Here is a 20,733-nt window from a genome sequence, read left to right as displayed (position 1 = left end):
AGGTATCTCATCCTTCAAACAGAACTACATTTACATTATCGTAGCTAAGCTTACAAGTACTGTATACAACCCAATAACAGCCCTCTGTCAGGTATCTCATCCTTCAAACAGAACTACATTTACATTATCGTAGCTAAGCTTACAAGTACTGTATACAACCCAATAACAGCCCTCTGTCAGGTATCTCATCCTTCAAACAGAACTACATTTACATTATCGTAGCTAAGCTTACAAGTACTGTATACAACCCAATAACAGCCCTCTGTCAGGTATCTCATCCTTCAAACAGAACTACATTTACATTATCGTAGCTAAGCTTACAAGTACTGTATACAACCCAATAACAGCCCTCTGTCAGGTATCTCATCCTTCAAACAGAACTACATTTACATTATCGTAGCTAAGCTTACAAGTACTGTATACAACCCAATAACAGCCCTCTGTCAGGTATCTCATCCTTCAAACAGAACTACATTTACATTATCGTAGCTAAGCTTACAAGTACTGTATACAACCCAATAACAGCCCTCTGTCAGGTATCTCATCCTTCAAACAGAACTACATTTACATTATCGTAGCTAAGCTTACAAGTACTGTATACAACCCAATAACAGCCCTCTGTCAGGTATCTCATCCTTCAAACAGAACTACATTTACATTATCGTAGCTAAGCTTACAAGTACTGTATACAACCCAATAACAGCCCTCTGTCAGGTATCTCATCCTTCAAACAGAACTACATTTACATTATCGTAGCTAAGCTTACAAGTACTGTATACAACCCAATAACAGCCCTCTGTCAGGTATCTCATCCTTCAAACAGAACTACATTTACATTATCGTAGCTAAGCTTACAAGTACTGTATACAACCCAATAACAGCCCTCTGTCAGGTATCTCATCCTTCAAACAGAACTACATTTACATTATCGTAGCTAAGCTTACAAGTACTGTATACAACCCAATAACAGCCCTCTGTCAGGTATCTCATCCTTCAAACAGAACTACATTATCGTAGCTAGCTAAGCTTACAAGTACTGTATACAAACCCAATAACAGCCCTCTGTCAGGTATCTCATCCTTCAAACAGAACTACATTTACATTATCGTAGCTAAGCTTACAAGTACTGTATACAACCCAATAACAGCCCTCTGTCAGGTATCTCATCCTTCAAACAGAACTACATTTACATTATCGTAGCTAAGCTTACAAGTACTGTATACAACCCAATAACAGCCCTCTGTCAGGTATCTCATCCTTCAAACAGAACTACATTTACATTATCGTAGCTAAGCTTACAAGTACTGTATACAACCCAATAACAGCCCTCTGTCAGGTATCTCATCCTTCAAACAGAACTACATTTACATTATCGTAGCTAAGCTTACAAGTACTGTATACAACCCAATAACAGCCCTCTGTCAGGTATCTCATCCTTCAAACAGAACTACATTTACATTATCGTAGCTAAGCTTACAAGTACTGTATACAACCCAATAACAGCCCTCTGTCAGGTATCTCATCCTTCAAACAGAACTACATTTACATTATCGTAGCTAAGCTTACAAGTACTGTATACAACCCAATAACAGCCCTCTGTCAGGTATCTCATCCTTCAAACAGAACTACATTTACATTATCGTAGCTAAGCTTACAAGTACTGTATACAACCCAATAACAGCCCTCTGTCAGGTATCTCATCCTTCAAACAGAACTACATTTACATTATCGTAGCTAAGCTTACAAGTACTGTATACAACCCAATAACAGCCCTCTGTCAGGTATCTCATCCTTCAAACAGAACTACATTTACATTATCGTAGCTAAGCTTACAAGTACTGTATAACAACCCAATAACAGCCCTCTGTCAGGTATCTCATCCTTCAAACAGAACTACATTTACATTATCGTAGCTAAGCTTACAAGTACTGTATACAACCCAATAACAGCCCTCTGTCAGGTATCTCATCCTTCAAACAGAACTACATTTACATTATCGTAGCTAAGCTTACAAGTACTGTATACAACCCAATAACAGCCCTCTGTCAGGTATCTCATCCTTCAAAACAGACAATTATTATCTGCAAAGAAGGCAAATAAAACCACATACATATCTTGTGAACAACATAAATTACCAAATAAAGTGAAACAGATGAGACACCATTTTAATTCCACCTGTGTACAATCTTACCAGAGTGCTTTCTCTTCCCTTTTTCCAAAGATAATCTTATATCATCATCATCTAGTTGATCAATCAAAATTGGTCATCGTATTTAGATCTGGCATGATGAGGATTCTGGACTGGAGTTGAGATGCATCATACGTCTGTTATTACTGTAGGCAGGATTGGTGATGCCTCTCCTCGGGAGTTATACATGTGACCCGGCTTACTGGGATGGTAATGGTCTACCCGACATTTCCTAGAAAGGACAAGACAATTATAGGGATAAGGACGTAGTTAACCAAACATATCACTGTTAGGATGAGGACGTAGTTAACCAAACAAATGACGTGTTAGGATGAGGGACGTAGTTAACCAAACAGATCACTGTTAGGACGAGGAACGTAGTTAACCAAACAGATCACTGTTAGGACGAGGACGTAGTTAACCAGACAGATCACTGTTAGGACGAGGACGTTAGTTAACCAGACAGATCACTGTTAGGACGAGGACGTAGTTAACCAGACAGATCACTGTTAGGACGAGGACGTAGTTAACCAGACAGATCACTGTTAGGACGAGGACGTAGTTAACCAGACAGATCACTGTTAGGACGAGGACGTAGTTAACCAGACAGATCACTGTTAGGTCGAGGGACGTAGTTAACCAGACAGATCACTGTTAGGCGAGGACGTAGTTAAACCAGACAGATCACTGTTAGGACGAGGATGTATGTTAACCAGACAGATCACTGTTAGGACGAGGACGTAGTTAACCAGACAGATCACTGTTAGGACGAGGACGTAGTTAACCAAACAGATCACTGTTAGGACGAGGACGTAGTTAACCAAACAGATCACTGTTAGGACGAGGACGTAGTTAACCAAACAGATCACTGTTAGGACGAGGACGTAGTTAACCAAACAGATCACTGTTAGGACGAGGACGTAGCTAACCAAACAGATCACTGTTAGGATGAGGACGTAGTTAAACCAAACAGATCACTGTTAGGATGAGGACGTAGTTAACCAAACAGATCATTGTTAGGATGAGGACGTAGTTAACCAAACAGATCACTGTTAGTATAAGGACGTAGTTAACTTAGATAAAAACTTATAGCCTTATTCATAGAAGGAGTTACCTTATATTGATAACTATTAAACACACAATAAACATTGCAATACAATCTTAGACTGCAGATTCTGCTTAGCCAAGCAATGATCAAATTTTATATAATATTACCTATGATTGGCTACCCAACACATGAAGCAGCTTTATATAACATCATCCATGATTGGTTAATTCCTAATAGTATGTCGAGACGCCAGGATCATGAAACTGTCTTAAGTCTAAAAGTCTAAATCTTAGAAGTTTTGACTTAGTCAATCACATATGACGTAACAAAAATACAGTACATACATATGTACCTTTTAATTGGCACAGCAAATACTTCTAAGATTATTTCATGGTCTCGGGACCAGTGGTTTCTAACTATAGCTTTGATCTACTGTTATTGCTATACACACTTACTGTTTCAAATATGCTGTCATCACTACTGCTAAATGTGAAAGGTTGGGACTCTTTCCTGTGACGTGGGCGGAGTGGTGTGCGCTCTCGAATGTAGGGACGGCGACCGTGGATGTGTCGGAGACAGAGAGCGATGATGATGAAGATGAGGAGGACGGTGATGAGAACAAGCAGTACAATAAACCAGACTTCCTGGTAGAACATCTTCTGTACAAGGAGTACCGGAGTGGAGGTCGGTTTTAGGGGTAGTACCAATGTTGTCTATAGCATTGGGGTCAAAGATGATCGATGGCGATTCTACCTGTCCAGTCTCAGTAATGGCCGCTATCACAAACTCCATGGCTGTAATGAGGATCACATTCTGTTTATATCAGAAATATATCGGGAGGAAAGGATCAGATTCTGTTTATATCAGAAATATATCGGGAGGAAAGGGATCAGAGATTCTGTTTATATCAGAAAATATATCGGGAGGAAAGGATCAGATTTCTGTTTATATCAGAAATATATCGGGAGGAAAGGATCAGATTCTGTTTATATCAGAAATATATCGGGAGGAAAGGATCAGGTTCTGTTTATATCAGAAATATATCGGGAGGAAAGGAACAGATTCTGTTTATATCAGAAATATATCGGGAGGAAAGGATCAGATTCTGTTTATATCAGAAATATACCGGGAGGAAAGGATCAGATTCTGTTTATATCAGATGATTTTAACCATTGAATTTATTTTACAATAGTTTAAGTTAACATTTATCAGTGCTTACTTTGGTCTTGGCCTATGTTGGGGAGGTGATGGAGGAAGCTAACACCACGGAATAACCACACGTCCATCGAACCAACAGGATAAACTCCCGAAGCTCCCCCTGGAGATTAAAACTAAGTAGCCAATCAAACACTGCTGTTGTCCCATTCATGTAGAGTAGAGGGAACTTTACATACTGCGGGGCTGAGGAGAGAAAGGTTATAACTTATACACTAATAGCAACAAAATAGAATATATACTATTCAATATCAAATTATTGATGAAATAGCCATTTCAGTAAAGCTGGTAATCTTATTATAGATATATTTATTTTGAGATTTTCAAATTATGAAAATGTATCCTAATTCAATCAGGCTTATTGCATTAATCCTGAAATGCTGTCGACAATGAAGAACTTTCTATTATAAAAGATGTATTATTGCCTAACCTGTTGGTTTTGTCTCTGCACGGACCCAGGTTGGAAAGTCTACGTATCCGGCCCCATTGCATCTGTCTGTTATCTGGAACTCGTCTAGGCTGTGTAGGGGCAGCAGGCCCAACAATGGTCCTCGTCTATACGCTAGGCCATCCAGCACGGAATAACGAGGTGTGACGCCCTAACCACACATCGTCTGGAACACACTGCTGGTCTGGTGCGGGGCCACGCACTTCTCTGGTAAAACTCATTGATCCGTATCATGTACAAAATAAACATTCGTCACTCATCACCAGTATATCACGACCGAAGCGTAATAAAGAATAAACCACCACTGTTCTGGTAGTAATCTATCAATACACCTACATATGTGACAAAATATTGGCCAGTTACTATATACTGCATGTAGAACAATGTTATACGCATGATATATGGTGCGCCTCGACTTGAGGAATCGGACCTCTCAAGTGGGCGAGGATACGGTTGCGCAGTACATGTCCACAAGTCGGATAGCCCTACTCCCAGACTCTTGGCGGCTGATGTTTAGCTATGGGGACCATGGTAGGACCGCCTCAGTTGGTGGGCCACGTAGGGCGTAGTGTGTAAAAGGCATAAGGGCCACATTCTCCCCGACGGTCTGTGTCTGTATCTGGAACTCGGCAGACAACAATGTGTACATCACTAACTACATTGTTCAGTTATACATGATAAGGTTCTGTACGGGAAGTTTCCTCTATACAGCAAAATAGTCTCTCCTCAAGAATGGCTCACAGGTTGATATAATTAAGGTGGATAACAACATTACTGATATACCAGGTATATTGGAAGTGTAAAGGTCATGTGAACTCGTAGGCTGTGTAGGGCAGCAGGCCCACAATGGTCCTTCTCTATAGCTAGGCCATCAAAGGCTATAGAGGGGTCGCCCACCACACATGTCTGGACAAACGGCTGGTCTGTCGGGGGACACGCACTTCTCTGGTAAATCAGGAACCTATCAGTACAAATAAACAGTCGTCACTCATACAGATCATACGATGTATAAAGAAAACAAAATGTTTTAGTAATCTAAATTCACTACATATTGACATAATTTGCCAGATATTTAATGACTGTAGACATGTGTTACCTGATTATGTGGCCGTTAGGACTTGTGGGATAGGACCATCCAAGTCGGACGGTTGAGCTGTTGGTGTCCACCACACGGATAGCCCCTAATCCCGTCGGTTTGGCGGCCTGTGTCTTAGCTATGGCCGGACCACTGGTAGCACAGCCCCCTCCAGTACAGGCCTGGGACTGTAGGGCGTAGTGTGTAAAAGGCATAAGGGCCACATTCTCCCCGACGGTCTGTGTTAGGGTCTGACTGCTACTTCCCTGGTAAATAACAACACATTAACACTGGCAGACAACAATGTGTACATCACTAACTACATTGTTCAGTTATACATGATAAGGTTCTGTACGGGAAGTTTCCTCTATACAGCAAAATAGTCTCTCCTCAAGAATGGCTCACAGGTTGATATAATTAAGGTGGATAACAACATTACTGATATACCAGGTATATTGGAAGTGTAAGGTCATGTGATACTCACTAATGTGCCGTTGACTATCACAGCGTAGTAGCGGATCACTCCATTGGGTTGTGTCGGAGGAATAATCGTCATGGTAATACTGGTAGCTGTGGTCGACTAGGAAAATAACACTAAAACTGTTTATAAAGTAACAACTTTACTTCAGAAATCTGAAGTTTTCAGTTTTCAATCTACCTGAGTTAGCATAATTTTTTGGTTATGAAGAATGGAACTTTATAAGAAGAAGACTGTATATTCTCCATTTATAGTGATTTGATATGGAATGGAACTTTATAAGAAGTAGACTGTATATTCTCCATTTATAGTGATTTGATATGGAATGGAACTTTATAAGAAGTAGACTGTATATTCTCCATTTATAGTGATTTGATATGGAATGGAACTTTATAAGAAGTAGACTGTATATTCTCCATTTATAGTGATTTGATATAGAATGGAACTTTATAAGAAGTAGACTGTATATTCTCCATTTATAGTGATTTGATATAGAATGGAACTTTATAAGAAGTAGACTGTATATTCTCCATTTATAGCGATTTGATGGATCTTTATAAGAAGTTTAACTTTCAGGATGAGAAGCAGAAGTAATTAATCTTAAATAACAGTGTTATCTGCTCCTGTGAGAGGGTACTGATTGTCAAACTAGTCCACTGAATTGTTACACACAAAAGGCATTTTACAAGAGCTTGCCAGAAAGAACCAACCTAGTCCAAGTGAATTGTTACACACATAAGGCATAATAGGAGTCAAATTAAAATCAGGCCACACCAAACCCCTGGTGACAATACATACATTGATGATTGGTGGGTTGAGGCCTTCTGGAGGTCCTTCCTTGGTGGTGACCACTGACCATACACTACTGACCTTCCCCGCACGATTAACCACAGTGACCATGTACTGGTAATCTGTGAAGGCCAGTAAGGAGTCATCGAGATCCGGGTACCGCAGTAAGCTGGAGTTGTATACCAAGGCTATCTTTCCATACGAGGTACCTGTAACAACATGCACACTGGATATACATGTACAAGATACCTTATTACCTTTATCGTACAATGTCATGTCTTTTTGTTTCTAGGTAATTTGATGAATATAGAATCTTAACCTTATGACTATATGATAGTAATTTGCTTCATCATATGTTACTGACCTGTAAGCTCCTTGATCACGTGTCGTCGGTAAACCTCGTACGATACAACAATACCGTTTGGCTTCAATGGGGGCTCCCAGTTAATAAGTACTCCAGAATGAGCACCATCCTGATCTGCCAGGGCCAGTAGTTTCGGGGGCATTTGTTCCTCCGGCGGGGCCTCCAGGGTGCGGACAGATGTAACTCCACTCAGTTCACAGCCTCTGTCTGTACAGGCTTTCACACGAAAGGAATATTCCGTCCAGAACTCTAAACCTGGCACAACATAACTTAGTATTTCAGGTCCAGCAGAAAATACAACATTATTGTTCTCAAACACAGTGTAGTTTCTGATTGGTCCATTTGGTTGTGCAGGTAGTTGCCATGTAACTTGGACAGAAGTGGATGAGAGAGCCATTAAAATAGGAGGGTCAAGACCACTGGGTGAGGCAGAGTATGTGGTTGCCCTGGAGACGAGGCTCTCTACACTGCCCTTCCTATTACGGGCGATTACGACATAAGAGTAGTCTGTGCCGGGCTCCAGGTTGTAGTCCACGTAGCTAGTCCTTAGAGAACCTGTAACACTGATACTCTCGGTATATATCAAATCTCCATCTCTCCGCAGATCGTACGAGCTGATTATACCATTGGGGAATTGTGGAGGTCGCCATGTGATCTCTATGGACTTGGAACTGATCACCTTGAGTATGGGGGCATTCAGACCTAATGGTAGGTCATCATCAGGTCGACCTTTGACCTCCCCACTGTCGGTACATCCTCCAGTTGTACATGCTGTCAGTATAAACGAGTACTCTGTATATGGTGTTAGGCCGGTCTGAATGTGAACAGTCGCTAGTCCAGAGTACACCATCACATTGTCCATCCGAAGTTCAAACAGACTGATCTCACCATTAGTGGTGAGTGGTTTCTGCCACTCCAGCCGGAGGGTGGTGGAGTTCCACGTGTTGGTGGTGGGTGGGGAGACTAACAGTGGTGCTGTTTCTTTGGTGCGGTAGTGGGTAGGATCACTAGTGGTACAGCCCCCGGCCGTGCACGCCGTCACTCTGTAACTGTACCAGGTGTAGGCCAGCAGGCCAGTATCCGTGAACTCCATTGGGTCACTGACCGTGAAGCTGAGAGGGACACTATTGTTCCTCTGTAGCTGATAACTCTGTAGGATACCGTTGGGCTGGGAGGGTGGGACCCACTTTATATTGAGGCTGTCCAGATGTCCACTAACCAAGGACACCGTTGGTGGGGCTAGCCACTCAGGGGCGGCTTGTGTAGTAAACACAGAGGTCCAGGAACTCTGGATAAAGCCCTTTGAGTTACTGGAGCGGATACTGTACTGAAACTCTGTGAAAGCGGCAAGGCCAGTGTCAATATACTCATATTTGTCATGATCAACATTTGTCGTTGTATACACCACCTCAGGAGCAGACAGACTCCGCCGCACCACTCGAGTCTGTGAGCGTCGCAACACCTCATACATAGAAATCTTCCCATTAGGACTGACAGGCTTTGTCCATGTTATGACCACACTTTGAGATGTGATATTACCAATAGTCGGTGAGGACTGGTCAGCGGGCGGGGTCTCGGCAGTGGTAAAAGTATAAGGCGGACCCATGGTACAGCCTGCCACTGTACACGCCTCCATTTGGACATGATAATCTGTATATGGCTGAAGTCGGCGAAACTCAAATTCTCTATTGAGACCTTTGTACAAAGCATTGACAGATCCCACCTCATAAATGTTATAGATGGAGATGACTCCGTTAGGTTTTCCTGGGACGTCCCATTTCAGTATAACAGAGGTGCCTGTACTGATCTTCTCCACCATAAACCCGGCCAGCCCTGAGGGGGACGACTGTGCCGTCTGTACCAGTACTTTGTCTGAGCTGGTGTTCCCTACATTGTTGTAGGCTAGCATGTGGACGTGGTAGTTAGAGAACGGTTCAAGTCCACTGATTGACGTCGACAGAATGTTCGCCGATACCTTGACGATCTGAAGCGGCGCCTCCTGTGTAGGGTCGTTGGTTAGAATGCGATAGTGGATTGTATACATAGTGATGACACCATTAGGATTAGCCGGTGGCTGCCAGGTTATATGGAAGCCAAAAGCCCCTGTAGAGTTGATGAAGGGCTTGTTCATTCCAGCTGGGATACTCTCTAAAGTTCGTACGTTTGCCCATGTACTGGATACATCTCCTTTAGAGTTTCCAGCCACCACTTTATATTCGTAGTTGGTGTAGGGTTGAAGGTCCTGGCCGGCATGTCTGATCGTCATCACATCCCCCATCACCCTGTTGATGAGCAGACTTACTGAGGTTCCAGCCTCCCTGTAGTATATCAGGTACTGAGTAATCACACCGTTAGGCTGCAGAGGGGCCGTCCACATCACATCCACTACATTAGACGCTGTGGCCTTGAGGCGGGGCGAGGCGAGGTTCTCCGGGGGTGCCTCCAGAGTGTTAACTACGACTGCAGGACCTGTAGCACACCCGTTAGATACTCCCTCTAGACAGGCAGTCACACGGACCTGGTACTCAAAGTTGGGCTTTAGTCCAGTCACTGTTGTAGACAAGTCCAGCCCCACCCCCTTGTCCACCTCGGTGTCCTGACCAGCGTTTAACAGCACTCTGTACTGGTCAATAGGAATCTGACCAGACACTATAGCATCCCAGGCTATGTACACACTGGTGGCACTGAGAACAGTGACCTCTCGCGCGGCCGGAACATTGACCAGGGCTGTCGGTGGCATGGTCAGAGTTGTCGGGTGGCTGCTGGTGTTTCCTGCATTGTTGCCACTGATGAGGAAATAGTCATACGTCTCTCCCGGTATCAGGAAATCATCTGTGGTAAACAGTCCCGGACCAAAGTAGATATACATAGCCCCTGTGGCCCACCTTCTCATTATGGAATAGAACTTGATAATACCATTTGGGGATCTAGGAGGGTTCCAGAAGACCAGTGTTGACATGGAGCTGAGGACAACCACTCTAGGAGGTATGACACCTGGAAAATAGGACAGTTCATCTACTACATTGTATACAACAAAAGATGAATGAAAACATGCTGTTGAAGGAGGTTATAATGAAAACACATATATGGGTTCCTTTATAAACAAGAGGCCCATGGACCTTAATGGTCATCTGATATTTGATACAAATTAGTTATGTAATTTACTAGCCAACCTATGTCTTTTGTTCACAAAACAGGAACATACATCTAACAGGTATACACACAAAGTTTCTTTAGGCTTGGTGTATATTTACTCACATTACCGTGTTCACACGATTCAATAATTATAATTTCAAAGGGCAATAACTTCGTAAGTTAAGATCTGATCAGGTTGATTTTCGAATTTGTCAGAGATCTTTCCAATTTTAGTCTAAATACAACAAAGATTCATGAAGCTGAGACCGTTTGGTAGATCCTCGAGGGTACGTGAGAGAACTGTTGGACTGATGGTACAGCCACCCTGTATACTTACCCTTTAGTAGATCCTCGAGGGTACGTGAGAGAACTGTTGGACTGATGGTACAGCCTCCCTGTATACTTACCCTTTGGTAGATCCTCTAGGGTACGTGAGAGAACTGTTGGACTGATGGTACAGCCTCCCTGTATACTTACCCTTTGGTAGATCCTCTAGGGTACGTGAGAGAACTGTTGGACTGACGGTACAGTCTTCCTGTATACTTACCCTTTGGTAGATCCTCGAGGGTACGTGAGAGAACTGTTGGACTGATGGTACAACCTCCCTGTATACTTACCCTTTGGTAGATCCTCGAGGGTACATGAGAGAACTGTTGGACTGACGGTACAGCCTCCCTGTATACTTACACTTTGGTAGATCCTCCAGGGTATGTGAGAGAACTGTTGGACTGATGGTACAGTCTCCCTGTATATTTACCCTTTGGTAGATCCTCCAGGGTACGTGAGAGAACTGTTGGACTGATGGTACAGCCACCCTGTATACTTACCCTTTGGTAGATCCTCGAGGGTACGTGAGAGAACTGTTGGACTGATGGTACAGCCACCCTGTATACTTACCCTTTGGTAGATCCTCTAGGGTACGTGAGAGAACTGTTGGACTGATGGTACAGCCACCCTGTATACTTACCCTTTGGTAGATCCTCTAGGGTACGTGAGAGAACTGTTGGACTGATGGTACAGCCTCCCTGTATACTTACCCTTTGGTAGATCCTTTAGGGTATGTGAGAGAACTGTTGGACTGATGGTACAGCCACCCTGTATACTTACCCTTTGGTAGATCCTCGAGGGTACGTGAGAGAACTGTTGGACTGATGGTACAGCCTCCCTGTATACTTACCCTTTGGTAGATCCTCGAGGGTACGTGAGAGAACTGTTGGACTGATGGTACAGCCACCCTGTATATTTACCCTTTGGTAGATCCTCCAGGGTACGTGAGAGAACTGTTGGACTGACGGTACAGCCTCCCTGTATACTTACCCTTTGGTAGATCCTCTAGGGTACGTGAGAGAACTGTTGGACTGATGGTACAGCCACCCTGTATATTTACCCTTTGGTAGATCCTCTAGGGTACGTGAGAGAACTGTTGGACTGATGGTACAGCCACCCTGTATACTTACCCTGTGGTAGATCCTCGAGGGTACGTGAGAGAACTGTTGGACTGACGGTACAGTCTCCCTGTATACTTACCCTGTGGTAGATCCTATAGGGTACGTGAGAGAACTGTTGGACTGATGGTACAGCCACCCTGTATACTTACCCTGTGGTAGATCCTCGAGGGTACGTGAGAGAACTGTTGGACTGACCATACAGCCTCCCCGTATACTTACCCTGTGGTAGATCCTCTAGGGTACGTGAGAGAACTGTTGGACTGACGGTACAGCCTCCCTGTATACTTACCCTTTGGTAGATCCTCCAGGGTATGTGAGAGAACTGTTGGACTGACGGTACAGCCTCCCTGTATACTTACCCTTTGGTAGATCCTCTAGGGTACGTGAGAGAACTGTTGGACTGATGGTACAGCCTCCCTGTATATTTACCCTTTGGTAGATCCTCCAGGGTACGTGAGAGAACTGTTGGACTGATGGTACAGCCTCCCTGTATATTTACCCTTTGGTAGATCCTCCAGGGTACGTGAGAGAACTGTTGGACTGACGGTACAGCCTCCCTGTATATTTACCCTTTGGTAGATCCTCCAGGGTACGTGAGAGAACTGTTGGACTGATGGTACAGCCTCCCTGTATACTTACCCTTTGGTAGATCCTCGAGGGTACGTGAGAGAACTGTTGGACTGACGGTACAGCCTCCCTGTATACTTACCCTTTGGTAGATCCTCTAGGGTACGTGAGAGAACTGTTGGACTGATGGTACAGCCTCCCTGTATACTTACCCTTAGGTAGATCCTCTAGGGTACGTGAGAGAACTGTTGGACTGACGGTACAGCCTCCCTGTATACTTACCCTTTGGTAGATCCTCTAGGGTATGTGAGAGAACTGTTGGACTGACGGTACAGCCTCCCTGTATATTTACCCTTTGGTAGATCCTCTAGGGTACATGAGAGAACTGTTGGACTGACGGTACAGCCTCCCTGTATACTTACCCTTTGGTAGATCCTCCAGGGTACGTGAGAGAACTGTTGGACTGATGGTACAGCCTCCCTGTATATTTACCCTTTGGTAGATCCTCTAGGGTACGTGAGAGAACTGTTGGACTGACGGTACAGCCTCCCTGTATACTTACCCTGTGGTAGATCCTCTAGGGTACGTGAGAGAACTGTTGGACTGATGGTACAGCCTCCCTGTGTATTTACCCTTTGGTAGATCCTCCAGGGTACGTGAGAGAACTGTTGGACTGATGGTACAGCCTCCCTGTATACTTACCCTTTGGTAGATCCTCTAGGGTACGTGAAAGAACTGTTGGACTGATGGTACAGCCTCCCTGTATACTTACCCTTTGGTAGATCCTCTAGGGTACGTGAGAGAGCTGTTGGACTGACGGTACAGCCTCCCTGTATACTTACCCTTTGGTAGATCCTCTAGGGTACGTGAGAGAACTGTTGGACTGATGGTACAGCCTCCCTGTATACTTACCCTGTGGTAGATCCTCTAGGGTACGTGAGAGAACTGTTGGACTGATGGTACAGCCACCCTGTATATTTACCCTTTGGTAGATCCTCCAGGGTACGTGAGAGAACTGTTGGACTGATGGTACAGCCACCCTGTATATTTACCCTTTGGTAGATCCTCCAGGGTACGTGAGAGAACTGTTGGACTGACGGTACAGCCTCCCTGTATACTTACCCTTTGGTAGATCCTCTAGGGTACGTGAGAGAACTGTTGGACTGACGGTACAGCCTCCCTGTATACTTACCCTTAGGTAGATCCTCTAGGGTACGTGAGAGAACTGTTGGACTGACGGTACAGCCTCCCTGTATACTTACCCTTTGGTAGATCCTCTAGGGTACGTGAGAGAACTGTTGGACTGATGGTACAGCCTCCCTGTATACTTACCCTTTGGTAGATCCTCCAGGGTACGTGAGAGAACTGTTGGACTGACGGTACAGCCTCCCTGTATACTTACCCTTTGGTAGATCCTCTAGGGTACGTGAGAGAACTGTTGAACTGATGGTACAGCCTCCCTGTATACTTACCCTGTGGTAGATCCTCTAGGGTACGTGAGAGAACTGTTGGACTGACGGTACAGCCTCCCTGTATATTTACCCTTTGGTAGATCCTCTAGGGTACGTGAGAGAACTGTTGGACTGACGGTACAGCCTCCCTGTATACTTACCCTTTGGTAGATCCTCTAGGGTACGTGAGAGAACTGTTGGACTGACGGTACAGCCTCCCTGTATACTTACCCTTTGGTAGATCCTCTAGGGTACGTGAGAGAACTGTTGGACTGATGGTACAGCCTCCCTGTATATTTACCCTTTAGTAGATCTATGACAGTTGAAAAATATGGCTTGTAAGAAAGATTGGGAAACTAGAGAAAGAGCAATTAGAATTGATATAGGCTATAGTTGATTGTTAAAGCAGTTTAGATGACCAGGACCACACATAGGGTCATTAGGACTCAAAGGGGTCAGGAGTGTGAGAAAGTGTCTGTGAGGTGTCTATGGACAATAGTGTGAGGATGCAAGGTTCATTTAGAATAATTCAGTGTACATGTAATCTTGGTCCTGAGACAGGACAGTAGGGTCATCAAAAGACTTGTGAAGTGAAATGTAGCCACACCTCCTAAAGATGTAATTAACCAATAGAATTTGAGAATTTAGATAGATAGATTAATGACAGATATAATATGAATAGGAAAGAGATAGACAGAAATAGTAGGTGGACAGAGAGAACATGTGAACAGAGGGAGAAGGTGGTCAGTGAGAACAGGTCAGAGAGAAGAGAGCAGAACATCAGGTCAGAATGACAGAGTAACAGAGACAATGGATAGTAAGATATAATTCCCCAGGTAGTGGTGATGATGAAGGAAGTAAACAAACAAGTATGGAGTTGAAGTATGAGATAACACCTGAGCTGTAATAATGATATACCAACAAGAAAAGAAGAATAAAACTATTAGAACTGGATTTACGACTCCGGAGTCTTCCTCCCTAGTACAACAAGTAGACAATCACCATCAAATCAGGCCAGAACACCAACAAACGAATCGGTCATATTTGGTGCGAGAATCCGGGTAGGGTCAAAAGTACTATAGCAAACATTTGACCAGTGATGGAGAAATTTAAGGAAGAGATGAACACCAGGACACAGTTAACAAAAATATGAAAATGTCATAAAGTTAAGAAGGGGATAGAAGATGAACATGTCAGTATCTGAAATATTGACTGCCAAGGAGGAAGCAAACTTTCCTTAGTTTAAAAACAGCAGAGACAAAAGATGAAGACAGGAGAAACATTTGAATACAACTTAAAAGGACTGCAGAGATATTAAGGAAGAAACGAATATTCAAAATTGTGATCAATGTCAATGGACTAGACATCATGTTGGTAAAGAAACCTTAACACAAAAGGATGTTAGATGTTAAAAATTATCAGGAAATATGGGACAATATGGCCAAAACATGAAGTGCCCAAACTCACGAAAAGGAGGATGCAAGCTGTGACCATCAAAGCTCTACAACAGGAACTGGCAGCTCAAAATGGAGCAGACGGGAAATGTACAAAATTGAATTGTATGGACATAAAAAGGGAACATTGTGAAAAAAGACAAGACCCAGGATGATACAATGAGATGGAACCAGGTCGCCTTTGTGGTGAGTACTGGCATGTTGCGAGAAAATGTAGGTTCCAGAAACTTTGTACGTGTTATCAGTAATAGAAGGGTCACATTAAAGCCAGTTTAGAAAACCTGTAACATAGAAATCCAAAATCTAGATAGGCAAAGTGATAGAAATCAATGTAATTTACTAAATATTAGGACATCATTGTAAATGTAGTGGAGAAAGAATAATTATATATAAATTAAAGGATAGAATCAAACAAGGTCAAGACCATCAGTCATTTGTAAAAGCAAGAGTAACTAGTCCCTAATCATGAATAAGAGTATACCACCAATTACTAAGGAAAAAATCTGCAAGGTCAAAATAAAAAACTAGGAAAGCTAAATAAAAAGTATAAAAAAAAAAAAAAAAAAAAATAGTAAAAGAAAACAAAATCCAGTTCTAGAAAATGTTTGTGAATAAGGTAGAAAATAAAAGAAAGACTCATGTAAATGATTGTATTATTACGATTAGAGTGATACACAAATTGAAAGGCAATGCAGTAAGTGAATAGAGAAGGAATGTAGGTTGTACATTTATGTACAGTAAATAATACAGAGCTTCTAAAGACTTCAGTCCTTTTCTTTTCTGATTGAGTATTATAAACTTATCTTTTTGGTAGATCATTTATGTTCTCTAGTCTAGTCGATAATAAATTAGGCCGCACTATTAGGAACTTTGGTATTTTTTTTTTTTTTCTAGGAACATGTAATTATTTGCTAAGAATATAGTTTATGGTCCATAAAGAGAGATTACGACAATGAGAGCCCCTTGAACGGTACATTTAGTATTAAAAACTGTACTTGATATGAATCTTTTTCTCAAGGAATACTGTAACCTAGAGGATAGGTTAGGTATTGGTAGTTATCAGGTAGATAGCTACTTCTCATAAGCATACTGATGTGCAATGGAAAGCTTATTATAAGCAAAGAGAAATTAAGAATTCATGCATGAACCAAATTGAGAAAAGATAAATTACTACAGTTATTGTCTCATGGGCAAGTTAAGTCTTGAGTATAGGAAGTTTAAACTTTCTAAAAGATACTTGTAAGGTAGGAAACTACAAAAGAAGTTCGAGGAAAAACAGACCAATATTTGAAATTGGCTGGCATGTGACACCTTATTCATTAGACGATAAACATGTGCCTCCATGTTAGGAGGAAGTCAAAGGAAAATTTTTCTTATGACATAGTCTTTGTTTTTATCATTATAAGTCTACTTTGCTTAATTGTGTCATATGGAACCTACATATACTGCATGTGCAATATGCTAGTAGTCACAGAGATAACGAAATGGACAATTGAATAGAAGTGACTCAAACATTCATGGTTATTCACAAGTGTGTGTTGTGAATGTTTTTGAGAATTAACCAGGAAACTGTGATGTGTATCTTGGAAATCCTAGAGTATCGAGACAACAGACACAATATATCGAAGGACAATAAATGAATAAGAGAACAATCCTACAGACATTTGCTAAAGAAAGAACTGTTGAAAATGTGCATGTGAAATTATCATCTCATTATTGGTTTTATCTATTTGACATCAATTATTCAGTTTGTGGAACAAACTTAAGGGAGAGAAGGCATATATGACAGTTGAAAAATGTGGCTTGTAAGAAAGATTGGGAAACTAGAGAAAGAGCAATTAGAATTGATATAGGCTATAGTTAATTGTTAAAGCAGTTTAGATGACCAGGACCACACATAGGGTCATTAGGACTCAAAGGGGTCAGGAGTGTGAGAAAGTGTCTGTGAGGTGTCTATGGACAATAGTGTGAGGATGCAAGGGTCATTTAGAATAATTCAGTGTACATGTAATCTTGGTCCTGAGACAGGACAGTAGGGTCATCAAAAGACTTGTGAAGTGAAATGTAGCCACACCTCCTAAAGATGTAATTAACCAATAGAATTTGAGAATTTAGATAGATAGATTAATGACAGATATAATATGAATAGGAAAGAGATAGACAGAAATAGAAGGTGGACAGAGAGAACATGTGAACAGAGGGAGAAGGTGGTCAGTGAGAACAGGTCAGAGAGAAGAGAGCAGAACATCAGGTCAGAATGACAGAGTAACAGAGACAATGGATAGTAAGATGTAATTCCCCAGGTAGTGGTGATGATGAAGGAAGTAAACAAACAAGTATGGAGTTGAAGTATGAGATAACACCTGAGCTGTAATAATGATATACCAACAAGAAAAGAAGAATAAAACTATTAGAACTGTATACTTACCCTGTGGTAGATCCTCTAGGGTACGTGAGAGAACTGTTGGACTGATGGTACAGCCACCCTGTATACTTACCCTTTGGTAGATCCTCTAGGGTACGTGAGAGAACTGTTGGACTGACGGTACAGCCTCCCTGTATATTTACCCTTTGGTAGATCCTCTAGGGTACATGAGAGAAATGTTGGACTGATGGTACAGCCTCCCTGTATATTTACCCTGTGGTAGATCCTCTAGGGTACGTGAGAGAACTGTTGGACTGATGGTACAGCCACCCTGTATATTTACCCTTTGGTAGATCCTCTAGGGTACGTGAGAGAACTGTTGGACTGATGGTACAGCCTCCCTGTATACTTACCCTTTGGTAGATCCTCCAGGGTACGTGAGAGAACTGTTGGACTGACGGTACAGCCTCCCTGTATACTTACCCTTTGGTAGATCCTCCAGGGTACGTGAGAGAACTGTTGGACTGACGGTACAGCCTCCCTGGGTACACACCTCTAGGCTCACACTGTACTGGGTATAGGCAGTAAGACCTACAACAGAACCATGATCATATGCTACTTCATCAAAAACAAGAGGCCCATGGGCCTTAACGGTCATCTGACTATTAGTACAATACAACATAGTCGTTTAAAGATTTTAGCCTATTTGACCCCTGTGACCGTGAATGAAGGTCAAGGTCCTTCATTTGAACAAACTTGGTAGCCCTTCATCCCAGCATGCTACATGCCTAATATCAGTACCCTGGGCCTTTCTGGTTCTTGAGAAGAAGTCATTTAAAAATTTTAGCCTATTTGACCCCTGTGACCTTGAAGAAGGTCAAGGTCATTATTTGAACAAACTTGGTAGCCCTTCATCCAAACATGCTGCACGCCAAATATGAGTATCCTGGGCCTTTTGGTTCTTGAGAAGAAGTCTTTTTAAAGATTTTAGCCTATTTGACCCCTGTGACCTTGAATGAAGGTCAAGATCATTCATTTGAACAAACTTCGTAGCCCTTCATCCCAGCATGCTACATGCCTAATATCAGTACCCTGGGCCTTTCTGGTTCTTGAGAAGAAGTCATTTAAAAATTTTAGCCTACTTAACCCATGTGACCTTGAATGAAGGTCAAGGTCCTTCATTTGAACAAATTTGGTAGCCCTTCATCCCAGCATGATGCAGGCCCAATATGAGTATCCTGGGCCTTTTGGTTCTTGAGAAGAAGTCGTTTAAAGATCTTATCATATTTGACCCCTGTGACCTTCAATAATGTCAAGGTCCTTCATTTGAACAAACTTGGTAGCCCTTCATCCCAGCATGTCACAGGCCTAATATCAGTACCCTGGGCCTTCTGGTTCTTGAGAAGAAGTCGCTTAAAGATTTTAGCCTATTTGACCCCTGTGACCTTGAATGAAGGTCAAGATAATTCATTTGAACAAACTTCGTAGCCCTTTATCCCAGCATGCTATATGCCTAATATCAGTACCCCGGGCCTTTCTGGTTCTTCAGAAGAAGTCATTTAAAAATTTTTAGCCTATTTGACCCCTGTGACCTTGAAGAAGGTCAAGGTCATTATTTGAACAAACTTGGTAGCCCTTCATCCAAACATGCTGCACGCCAAATATGAGTATCCTGGGCCTTTCGGTTCTTGAGAAGAAGTCATTTAAAAATTTTAGCCTACTTAACCCATGTGACCTTGAATGAAGGTCAAGGTCCTTTGGTAGCCCTTCATCCCAGCATGATGCAGGCCCAATATGAGTATCCTTGGCCTTTTGGTTCTTGAGAAGAAGTCGTTTAAAGATCTTATCATATTTGACCCCTGTGACCTTGAATGAATGTCAAGGTCCTTCATTTGAACAAACTTGGTAGCCCTTCATCCCAGCATGTCACAGGCCTAATATCAGTACCCTGGGCCTTCTGGTTCTTGAGAAGAAGTCGTTTTAAAGATTTTAGCATATTTGACCCCCATGACCTTGAATGAAGGTCAAGGTCATTCATTTGAACAAACTTAATAGCCCTTCATCCAAGCATGTCACGGGCCCAATATCAGGTCTCTAGGCCTCTTAGTTATTCACAAGAAGTTGTTTAAAGGATTTTAGCCTATTTGACCCCTGTGACCTTGAATGAAGGTCAAGGTCCTTCATTTGAACAAACTTGGTAGCCCTTCATTCAAGCATGCTGCAGGCCCAAAATGAGTATCCTGGGCCTTTTGGTTTTTGAGAATAAGTTGTTTAAAGATTTTAGCCTTTTTGACTACTGTGACCTTGAATGAAGGTCAAGGTCCTTCATTTGGACAAACTTGGTAGCCCTTCATCCCAGCATCCTACAGGCCTAATATCAGTACCCTGGACCTTCTGGTTCTTGAGAAGAAGTCGTTAAAATTTTTTTAGCCTATTTGACCTCCGTGACCTTTAATGAAGGTCAAGGTCATTCATTTGAACAAACTTGATAGCCCTTCATCCAAGCATGTCACGGGCCCAATATCAGGTCTCTAGGCCTCTTAGTTATTCACAAGAAGTTGTTTAAAGGATTTTAGCCTATTTGACCCCTGTGACCTTGAATGAAGGTCAATGTCCTTCATTCGAACAAACTTGGTAGCCCTTCATTCAAGCATGCTGCAGGCCCAAAATGAGTATCCTGGGCCTTTTGGTTCTTTAGAAGAAGTCGT

The 20,733-nt window shown here is 42.4% G+C and overlaps 1 protein-coding gene and 1 long non-coding RNA gene across 2 annotated transcripts in view; both read right to left on the bottom strand.

The window, feature by feature from the left end:
• Positions 1–3,889: 3,889 nt before the first annotated feature.
• LOC138319376 (uncharacterized) lies at positions 3,890–4,939 on the bottom strand. Its single transcript, XR_011208006.1, has 3 exons — positions 4,882–4,939; positions 4,456–4,637; positions 3,890–4,030 (listed from the first exon to the last, which is right to left on the bottom strand). It is a non-coding gene; the product is annotated as an uncharacterized lncRNA (long non-coding RNA).
• Positions 4,940–5,416: 477 nt separating this feature from the next.
• The window catches only part of LOC138319797 (usherin-like), a 96,057-nt gene continuing 80,740 nt past the window's right edge, over positions 5,417–20,733 (bottom strand). The window contains exons 51-57 of the mRNA XM_069262930.1: positions 18,509–18,616; positions 7,606–10,599; positions 7,251–7,450; positions 6,459–6,554; positions 5,996–6,240; positions 5,683–5,860; positions 5,417–5,554 (exon numbers count right to left, since the gene is read on the bottom strand). Coding sequence (XP_069119031.1) covers positions 5,417–5,554; positions 5,683–5,860; positions 5,996–6,240; positions 6,459–6,554; positions 7,251–7,450; positions 7,606–10,599; positions 18,509–18,616 — 3,959 coding nt within the window. The remainder of the gene's footprint in view (positions 5,555–5,682; positions 5,861–5,995; positions 6,241–6,458; positions 6,555–7,250; positions 7,451–7,605; positions 10,600–18,508; positions 18,617–20,733) is intronic.

This window comes from Argopecten irradians, chromosome 3, assembly GCF_041381155.1.
Source record: "Argopecten irradians isolate NY chromosome 3, Ai_NY, whole genome shotgun sequence".
NCBI lineage: Eukaryota > Metazoa > Mollusca > Bivalvia > Pectinida > Pectinidae > Argopecten > Argopecten irradians.
The sequence above is the reverse complement of the archived record's forward strand: the minus strand, read 5'-3'. Positions and strand labels throughout refer to the sequence as shown.